Source organism: Pteropus alecto, unplaced genomic scaffold (genome assembly GCF_000325575.1).
Source record: "Pteropus alecto unplaced genomic scaffold, ASM32557v1 scaffold106, whole genome shotgun sequence".
NCBI lineage: Eukaryota > Metazoa > Chordata > Mammalia > Chiroptera > Pteropodidae > Pteropus > Pteropus alecto.
In genome coordinates, this window is record NW_006442103.1 from 15,850,762 (window position 1) to 15,861,512 (window position 10,751).

General features: G+C 41.9%; 1 protein-coding gene across 5 annotated transcripts in view; it reads right to left on the reverse strand.

The window, feature by feature from the left end:
- GDAP2 (ganglioside induced differentiation associated protein 2) overlaps positions 1-10,751 on the reverse strand; it is a 53,981-nt gene that overhangs the window by 36,531 nt on the left and 6,699 nt on the right. For 3 of the 5 annotated variants that reach the window (XM_006919682.3, XM_025052191.1, XM_025052192.1), the window contains exons 2-5: positions 5,332-5,568; positions 3,998-4,137; positions 684-837; positions 177-265 (exon numbers count right to left, since the gene is read on the reverse strand). In XM_006919682.3, coding sequence (XP_006919744.1) covers positions 177-265; positions 684-837; positions 3,998-4,137; positions 5,332-5,507 — 559 coding nt within the window. In that variant the 5' untranslated portion in view covers positions 5,508-5,568. Of the gene's footprint in view, positions 1-176; positions 266-683; positions 838-3,997; positions 4,138-5,331; positions 5,569-8,423; positions 8,539-10,637; positions 10,739-10,751 lie in introns of those variants that run through there. The other 2 variants (XM_015595564.2, XM_025052190.1) reach the window with 2 other exon arrangements.

Here is a 10,751-nt window from a genome sequence, read left to right on the forward strand (position 1 = left end):
GAGGCGTCAGTGCAAGCCTCCCTCCAGGGCGCCAAGATTGGGTCACAAGCCCCCTCTGGCTCCAGCCATTTAATTAGTGATAGAAAATTTTTTTAAAACTCAGTGTATGCAGAGCATCCCCAACCCCACATATGAAGTGTTACGTCGTTACGCACAGCATCTCGAGCATCACTTACGCAGTGCTATGTGTGTAGCATCCTCTAGAGGATACCCGCGTTTTGCAGAATTAATGACACAGAACCCAACAGAAGACATAGACTGCTCTCTGCAACCAAAAAGAAAATATAAAAATTACACACACTCATAAAACATACATAATACATAACTAATTCAAAAATGCAGCTTAGCTGCTGCTTCTCTGCCCCATCGACAAATCTACTGTAATATTTAACCCAACTGCACTACTAATTTTATCAATATTTAATTGCACAGGCCCGGCTAGCTCACTCAGTAGAGCGTGAGACTATTAATTTAACTGCACCAATAGGAAGAAAAGATTCCAACTAAAGATTAAAATCAGAACAGGTTAAATTCTCAAGTTACCCAAAGCCATTTCTTTCACTCAGGGTCCTCCGAAATTATCTAAATCCCTCACAATTTGGCTTCTATAGCTAGGTGCCACTGTAAAACCAGGGTCTTTAATGCCGTGTGGCATGCTGCGTGCAGGAAATGACGCGGCGTACTTAGCCAACTGCAGCACGTTTCTGTAGCAGCTATACAGGGAGCTCTCGGCGGCCGTGCGGTAGCGGCTTTTGTACTTGGGCCCCACCGTGTGGATGATGAACCGGGCGGCCAGATGAAATCCTTTGGTCAGTTTGGCTTCACCTGTCCGGCAACCTGGGAACAACGGGGCACACAGACGTCACAGAAGCGGATAAGCTGCGTCAAAACTTTGGCAGGTGAAGGTCAATGAGCTAGACGTAATTGATCTAGCAACGCAGAGAAACTAATGTCTTGCACAATGGGGTGGCTAACACAAAGCAAGGTGGTCTGTACTGAAAGGCAGTGCTGGGCTCGAGACGGACTGCTTCAATTCAAATCCAGAGTCCACCATGTCCCTGCTGGGCCACGCTGGGCAGGTGCTTGGCCTCTCCATGCTTCGATTTTTTATTCAGTGGGGCCACTTCACAGGATTACAAGAGTCCCCGTATGCAAGGTGCGCACGTGCATTAGCTGTAATTGTTGTAATTGCTGATCACTGGAAAGGCTCAAAAACCGGGGGTTCTCAGCACTTTTAAAGGCTATGATGGGAAGTGGGACTAAAAAGAGGAAGCTGAGTTCAATCTGCGACAGTCAAAGCTCCAACAATGCCTCCCCCAGCCAGCACCGCAAGGTCATGGCGTCCTCACCACCAGCAGCAGGAAGGTTTACTCTCTGCAGATGCCGAGCTAGACAGTTTGTGAACTCCAGGACCCCAGGCACAACCGAAAAGAGGCGATTTAAAGTGTAATACTCAAGAATGATAGCTATAGGTCTCTACTCCTAATTGGCTTACAAAACAGAGAACTCACGCTTATACCCCTAGAAGATTCCTTTACAGAAAACTAAGAGGCCCAGACCCAAGGACCTACAGGTTTGGTTGAGGGAGGCTCCCCAACCAAACGACAGGAGTGTCGCTCATTATCTGCTTCAAGAGTGTCCCAGCAATAACCCTTGTCCATGCACGCAACGCCTCCATCACTTCTGGATTCCTCCCTCTTAAATACAGTGACACGTGAAGATCACCAGCAAGTGAGGAAAGCTTCTAGCAAGAGGGGACACAACAAATCCTCAAAAAATAGACAATGCAGAGAAGGAAACTTTAAAGCGAACCAAAAAACTCCCAGCACCATAATTACTACTCTCAGAGAAAGAAAACCAGATGTTATAAAAAGAATATTCAGAGAACAGAAAAAACACTTATACAATCTTTACAGCCATGTGAAAAATCTGACAGCAGAAATAAAAAGTTCAATAGATGGATTAAAGCTGAAAGTAAGGAAATCTTCCAGCAAATAAAAAGATGAAAAAGAGATAATAGATATAAAAATTGGAGGCTTATATAAGGAAGTACAACATCCAATAGGATTTCTCCAAAGAGAAAACAGAGACTACAGAGGGAAGGAAATTACTAGAAACATAAAATAAGACATCTTCCAGAACTGAAAGATATAGATTTCCAGACTCAAAGGAGCCCACAAAGTACCCAAGCCACAATAAGGCACATCATTGTGAATTAAGGGAACATCAGAAATAAAGAAGAGATCATGAAGTTTCTGGAGAAGGAACCAGAAATATAAAAGGTTCAGGAATAAGAACAGCATCCGATTTTGCAGTAATTAAAAAAGAAAATAATAGAGCAATGCCCTTAAGAAATCTGGAAAATGATTTCTAGCCTAGAATTCTATTTCCAACGGAACGACCAGTTAAGTGTGAAGGTAGAAGGAAGATCTGCCATTCCGTCCCCGCCCACCCTTCTCAGGAATCTTCCCGTAGATTTACTCACAGAAATGAAGAAGTACATCAAAGGAGAGAAAGCTAGGAGATCTAGGAAACTGGGGGCGGGGGAGCACCCAATCTAGTAAATCTAAAAACTGACTTCCCAGGCACGGAGAGCACCCGGCGGGGACGGAAGGGGGCGGGGGAGGGGCGGAGGCTCCCGGAGGGCCCCGTCAGGACAGACGCGCCTGACTTTACTGAGAGGAGGACGTGCCCATCACTTAATGCCCATTATTTTAATCCTGACACTGATTTTTTTTTTCCATCCCTAAATACTTGCTGAGTGCCTGCTGTGTGTCAGGAAATGAGGCTGAGACCGCGATCTCGATCCCCATTTTAGAGAAGGAAACTCAGGCTCAGTGGTAAAGCCCTTGACCTTAGCTACACAGTAAAGGGCGGGAACAGAACACGAACTCCAACTTGGGAGCTCGCAAACACCTGCTGTCAGATACCTGTTTTGTTTGTATACCTGTATTAAATTTTATTATTTCCTTTTTTCAGCCTTAAGTCCAGCTCTAAGGTATAAGTGAGAATACAGACACACACACCATTATGCATTTTTACAGACCAGCTTCTCTGTTACTTTTATCAAAAACCTTCTCAGTATTACCTCTAATACATCTTCTAATTTCTACATGTTCTTCATGGTATCATGTCCTTAGTTTAATTGAAGGTTTTTTCCTTCTTCTGCCCTCAAAGACAAAGTTCAGTTTCTTGATCATATAATGCAATTCTCTATCTTTTTCACGGAGCTGGCATTATAAGTATTCTTATTCGAATTTGAATATCTTTATTAGGTTAGAAACCAGTTGTCAGTGTTAAATGGTAAAGGTCAAAGAAATCCAGATTTTACACAGGAGGAATTTGCTGTTTACATTTTGAGTATCACTGCTGTATTTCACGAATACTTTTTAAAAAATGATACGATTAAATCTCACGATATTCCTTTGCATTCAAATAACAATAACGAAAGGTTGCCGAGTTGGTAATTTAAGAAAATAAATGCAAATTAAGGTAAACATGATTCTGAATGAACATGGCTCTTCCTGTTCCCATTTCCAGAAGAATGTTCTGCTAAAAAAAAAAAACAAACAAAAAAAACCAGCAGCAAGTACAAAATTAATCGAGAATATGTTGGCTCTTGTGATACAGGTTGGGTTTACTGATAAGTCAGTTTCATTTCAAAAGTGCAGAACTCTAGATCCAAAGGATGTATAAAAACTTCTATCAGTATCAAATCACAAGGCTTATCCGTGTAAGAAAATACACAGCCAGGAAAACACTACCTAAGATCCAACTAGCTACAAAGACCGTCATTTTAAAATTCAAGAACATGACAGAAGAGTTTTACTGAGAGCAAAGCTTGTGGAGTTTTCAAAAGCTGTTTTTATTTAGTTTTAACGAGAACGACAAAATAGTTACACCTATATAATTTTCTCACAGAAATGCAACACGTGCTTCTTCAAATATCAAAACAAATGTTTCCCAAGCAGTGACACACCTAAGGAAAGTCTCTCACCTTTAAGCTTCTGCAGGTCCTCCTTCAAATCGGGCCCCGCGAGCATGAAGACGCTTTCCGACACAGGATTCTTATCCGTCAGACTTTCGTTACTGGTGTTGACGATGGCCGTGCAGTTCAGCAACGCCACGTCCCCCTTCCTGAGGAAACAGTCGATGAATAAAGAGTGTGTGTGGGGACGGGGGAGTGAGAAAGCCAGTTTCTAAGGCTTTCGAACGTGCTCCCCTCGCTCCCTTCGCTCCCTTCACTAGCTCACAAGCTTAAGCGACAGAAAATAGTTCCCGATGCAGGACGAGTAGTCTGGCGTCTCAGACAGATTTTTCAATGCAATTGCCACGACTCTGGAATTCACAAAACCATGTTATTCTTTTGCTTCTTTCATATTTCTCTTTCATTTTAACGGAATGCTTCTAGAGTTGGAAGTGGCTGGTTTAATGAGTTTAGACACGGCAGTATTATTCACGATAGCCAATAAGTAGAAACGACCCGAATGCCCATCAATTAATGAACAGGAAAACTAAGTGTGCTACACAATGAAACATTTGGCCATAAAAAGGGATGAAGTAGTGATGCATACTACAACGTGGTTGAATTTTAAAACCGATACGCTAAGTTACAATTGATTCTATTTATAAGAAATGTCCAGAATAGGCCGATCCAAATAGAAGGAAAGTAGATTAGTGGATGACCAGAGCTGAGAGTCAGTGTGTGGGGGAGGGGAATGGGGAGGGGCAGTGACTGCGAATGGGCACACAACTCCGGGTTGACGAAATGTTCTAAAAGTGACCGCTGTGATGTTATATGTCTTTGTGATTTAAACATAGACTCATACAATTTAAATTGGTGAATTATATCTATCTCAATAAGGCTTTTTATAAAAAAAAAAAAAAAAGTACTACTAATAATACATGCAACGACAGAGATGAACTTTCCAATGATGATGATGAATGAAAGAGGCTAGACTGAAAAAAGAGTCCAGGATCCCATTTCTATAAAACTCTAGAAAATGCAAACCAATCTAAGAGGCAGACTGAGACTGTGGAGGCAGGGAAGGGCAGGAGGCAGCGATTACAAAGGGACACAAACTTCTGAGGGTGACAAATATATTCACTATCATGATTGTGGTGACGGGTTCATGGGTGGTGTATACATATGTCAAAATTTACCAAACTGGACACTTTAAATACGTGCAGTTTGTTGTATGTCAATTACAGCTCGACAGAAGTGCAGGTGCATACGCAACAAAAAATGTTTAGAAGAAATTCTGAGATAAAAGAATTTAGAAGAAATTCTAAGAAAGCAATATCATATCGTAATGTGATTCAAAGAATTACCAAAGAACCACTTTTCCATTGATGTCCTTATTATAAAGAAACGGTGATCTAATCGCGTCTTTCTGAAACGTCTCAGCTGCAGTATCGGAAGCGGTTACTTCATCTTCACACGAGTCACCCCAGCTTGGCAGCGTATCCACATCCACAAACTGGGAAGGGGCACCCAAGGGATCCATGGAATGAGAACTTCGGCTGGTCTTTTCCCAAATTCCTCAGCAAGTCAATATTCACTGGAGACTTCGGCATAAGAGAAAAGAATCATTTTAACAGAGAAGCACAAATACTATTTCTATTAAAGCAACAACAAAACTCTACTGTGAAGTGCTCCAACAGTACACTGTGATTACAGTCAAACGGTCCATAAAACTCAATATAAAACAAGGAATCGCTATTTTCTTTCTCTCTAAATTGTTCCAGCTTTTCTAAAACAGGAAGAAAGGGGGATTATTTACACACAAATTCTTTTCAGAGAACCAAAGCCATTAAAATGATCACATGGCCCATTAGTTCTACTTTCTAGAAACGCAGGACTATTCATTCAACACTCACTGAGTGTCTGCTGCTGGTGGGAAAAAAGGTGCTAAGTGCTGCCAGAGATACAAAGATAAATAATATATACAACTGAAAGAGATCAGTCTACTGATAATACAGAGGATGCATGGAAGACAAAATGAGAAGCAGGGAGGTTACTGCAAACAAGTAGTAAGAGACTGTCCAGGCATGAACTAAGTAGAGAAGGAGACGGAGAAGGTACGGATTCGAGACAATATACAAGGAAAGAATTAACAGGGTTTGACGATTTGCAGTATACGGTTTACGAGACACTGATCTGATAAGCTGGTTGTACAGAAATGTAGAAATTAGAAGAGAAAGGGGATGGGAAGACACACGGTGTCAAGTACTACAGAGAGGTCATGGGAAATATGATATGAGAAAAAGATATTTAATTTGCCAACAAATCAGACAGTTATATCAGTAAAATGGTAGCTTCGTTCGTTTAATAAATCTTCGTAAGCATCTTTTACTTGTCAGGTATTGCTCTAGGCACTGGGGCAACCTACAGTGGTGAATGAGACAGAGCAAGTCCCTGCCCTTACAGAACTTAGCTTCCTGGAGAATAGTAATAACAAAAAACAAGCAAGCAAGCAGGCATTTAGCAGAATGACTGGAGACAGTGAGCGTTATGAGAGAAAAAGTGATAACATGAGTAGAGCGCTACATAAAGTGAGAGAGCAGCCGTGCGAAGCTCGGGGGGTGTTTCAGGCCAAGGCAATAGCCAAGTGCACAGGCCAAAAGGGCAGGAAGGCGCTTGGTCCACGCCAGGCGGAGCCAGGTCTTGGCTGGAGGAAAACGAGCTGGGTAACGAGCGGTGGGTGAGGTCCGTGAGAGAGGGAAAGGCAGATGCTGCAGTCTGTATGCCGTTAATAAGTTTAGGTCTCCTTGTAAATATGAGGGGAAGCCGTGAAAGGATCTTGAAAATGACAATATAAATGACATTTGGAAAGAGTACTGTAGCTAAGGGGAAATCCAGCTGGGGCAAGAGTAAAAGCCAGGATCAGCAGAAAAAGATTACAGTGATCTAGGTGAGATGGCCATAAGGGGGGGGAGAAATGGTTGGATCTGGAATGCATTTCAAAGGCAGAGTCAACAGGACTCGCTAAATGAATACAAAGGCTGAGGGAAAAGAATGGAATCAAAGAGCTCCCAGATTCCTTGCTTGAGCAAGTGAGTAGATGGTAACTATATTTACAGACAAGGGGAAGACTGGAGTGGGTTGTCAGGTCGAGTGATAATCAAAGTAGTTTTTCCTTATGTGTTTTGCATATGTGAAGTTTGAGATGCCCAGCATACGGCCACGTTATTTTCGTCAAACATGCAATGTTTGGCTATGGGAGGCTAGAGCTCAGAGGAGACGTCAGGCTAAAGACATAAATGTGGACGTCTCAGGATATGGATGGCATTTAAAGCTGTGGGGAACTGGACAAGGTGACTCAGGGAGAAAATGCAAAGAGAGATCAGCGATCCAAGGACTGAGCCTGAGGGCAGAATTTACAGGTTGGGAAGAGAACGAGTCAAAAATGAGCTAGAGAAGACTGATAAGAATGGAAGGAACAGCAGGAGACGGCAGGAGAGTACAAGAGCGTAAAAGCCAAGTAAAGAAGTAATTCAAGGAGAAACGATCGGGAAAGGCCAGCCAGGGTTAAATGCTACTGAAAGGCAGACAACAGCACTAAGAATGGATGAGTGGGCCTGGTGAGCTGGCGATCCCCGTGACACTGAACACGCACGTGATCAGGGACCAAAAGCTGGCGTGTGAACTTCTTGAGAAATTTTTCTGTACGATCCTAATGTTTGGTAAGAGTCAACGAAAACAAACCCTTCTACACCTAACCCCTTATTATTTCTTGCTGAAGACACGGGATACTAATGAGAATGAACCACAGATCCAACACAATACACTCATTCCTGCACCAACGCTGTGTCGTGGGAAATGTGATCGCTTAAGTAGCAATTTCAGAAAGGCCTTATAAAGCATACCATGATAAAACGGTACGAGATTATTTCTATTTGATATTAAGTACTCCTTTGAAATTATTCGGACGTAAAGAAATTTTATCTAGAAGTTGGTGTTTAGTTTGTCCTGTCAGCCTTTGAAACTGGAGGCAACCACGGTTGATTGGTTCACAAGCATTCAGACTTGAACCGGAGAGCTGACCAGAGGACAAATGGAGACTACTCTTGGGGTCACAGACTTTTTTTTTTTTTCAGAATCACATGAGAGATAAAGACCCTTTCAGCACCTTAAATGTGAGGATATGAGTTCATACAAGCACAGATTCGCAAATAAATTTGAGACGGCTGGTTCCAGATGAGGATTAAGAACCCCAGTGACGGAAAGAAGGCAGACAGAGGCTCAGGTGAGGGAGGAGGAGGGGAAGGCTACAGTAAACCACAGCTGCAGCCAGAATTCTGGATAACAGTAAAGAAGAGCACTTTCCACTGAAAATCGACTGATCAGTTCTGAACTTTCAACAGCTTCATAAGTGAACACTACACCTTAGTAAACAAGGCTCCTGAAGCAAGACACTTACGTCCCAGAATCAAAAAGTTTACAGGGGACACACAGAAGATTCCAGAATGGACCATCTCTATTTCCTTAGCCACACCATCCTAAGGGTTATTTTCAGGACCTTTGAGGATGAAAACCTAAAGACAAAAGAGAACCCACTATGTACTCTTTATCATTCAAATGCATGAGTGTAAATGGTTCTCAATACATTATAGCTTGTCTTTTTTTCTCAAATCTTGTCATCTTCTAGTTTAAGAAATTCTCTGAATAGTGCTTTATATGAATAACTGGATTGGCTTAGAGAGATTAGATTTTTATTGTTCAAGACTGGGCAGAATCAGGCAGAATACCTTGGATCACTGTTGTCATATTTAATTGGAAAACTTTAAATCTGTTTACTTGTGCTTCAAAATGCTTACATTGATTAGACAGGCCTGGCTAAAACCACAAAGAGAGCTGGTGCATGCTTTTGACCTCCATTTTTGACCAGCTTTATTTGACTGTTTTTGCATAAATTACAGGTTTACCATTCTTTATGTCTTTGTATTTCAATATTTAAAACTTCAGGGTACATTAGATATTCGTGTACAATATCCGTATCCCAACATCCAATCTATTGTATTTAGGAGTTATTTCAGACAAATAGAAAGAATGACCTCTTTTAAGTTACTTAGGAGAAAAAACAAACAGAAGCGGTCAAATCTGCCAACAGTAATTACAGTATAACAAAAATATTTCTAAGCCGTGTCAACGGGCCAGGTCAAATTTAACACAATCATTCAAAACCATCCAAAGCACGTGTTGTAATGGTGAGTCAGGACTACCATCTTCATATCAAAAGAACTTTACTACTATTTTTAACTATAAGCACTAATGCATTGAGCAATTTGAAACTTAAATAAGAAACCAAGGTTATACTCTTGAATTAGTGTATGTATTGGGAATTTCAGAATATGCATTATCTCAACACTCAATCATACTTACTCTTACACCAACTTTTATTAAAATCATTTTTTCCGTTTGTGGCTGTCCCTTCCCATAACATTTAATAATGTTGAGATTTTTTTTTAAAGGTAAAAATCATGACTCACTCAAATATAAAAATGAACATGTGTTCGGGATTTTATTTAACTCACAAGAGAACCAGGCAGATGAAAGATAAAGGGAATCCCCAAATTGAGTACATTAATAGATCAAGAATATTAAAATGAATGTACAAGAAGGTAAAACTTTCACTGAGCCTCTAAGAAGGCAGACTTGGCATGTCTAGAGACAAAAATTATTTAGTACTGACATCAGTTATCTATAGTTTATGCAGCTGTAAAATAGCTTTCTTAGAATCGGATAATCCAAGAGATGTCATCTAGATAGTATCTAGATTATTAAATTTTCTACTGAAGTACCCATTCTTCTCTAAAATGATATAATGCACACAAACTATAGGAGATATGACCCGTACACGCTAACCTAAATGTTCCTTTTCCCATCGAACTTACTGAAATAACAGTCTATCGCCACAATTTTCTCCCTTCTCATTCATCCAACCCACGGTAACCTCGTTTCAAAACACCTATTCTGCTGCTACATCTATCTAGTCTCATTATATCCATTCTCTACTACTGCAATTTTCTTGAATATGTAAGATTAGTTGAACATGTCGTAAACGTCTGAAGAAATGTCTGAAGAAAACCAGATAATGTAGATAAAAATCTAATTTCTAGTTTGGCTGCAACTATCTTGTTTAATAAACGAAATCAGAACTTATTTCTTCTGCACAGCTGTACGTCAGCTCTAATTTTCAACACTTCTAGACATCAGAACTCACTTCTGAGCACTTCCATGCAGCCCAAGAATAAAAACGGACAGAGCAGCAAGAGAGAAAAGCTAATTCGCACTTGGTGACAGAGCACCTAAGCCTCGGTTACCCAGCAAGGAGGAGCCAGCTCTGGTCACTTCCCCCTCAAGCGGCCAGGGAGCGGAAACACAAAGCCGGACCAATGTCACTCCAGGCACTGCGGGGATCCAGACAACTCAGCATCCTGGGCTCAGCGCCTACCCGAGCCTGACTCGAGCTGCTCTGGGTTCGTGGAAGGCGCGGTCCGCACCGGAGGCAACGCAGACTCGACTCCGGGGCTAAGACCAGCAGGGCTCCCGATCGCCCTGTTTCACCTGCGCCCCAGGTCGCGCGCCTCCCCAGCGGCTCCAGCACCACTGTCCCGGTGCCCGGTCTGCCTACCCTCTCTCTTCTCGATACAGCGTCCCGACGGCACCTCGGGCGAGAGGAAACCAACCAACAGCTGGGGAAGAAGCGGCGGGCTCGTTCTTCCAGAGAAGCCACAGAACTGAGCCC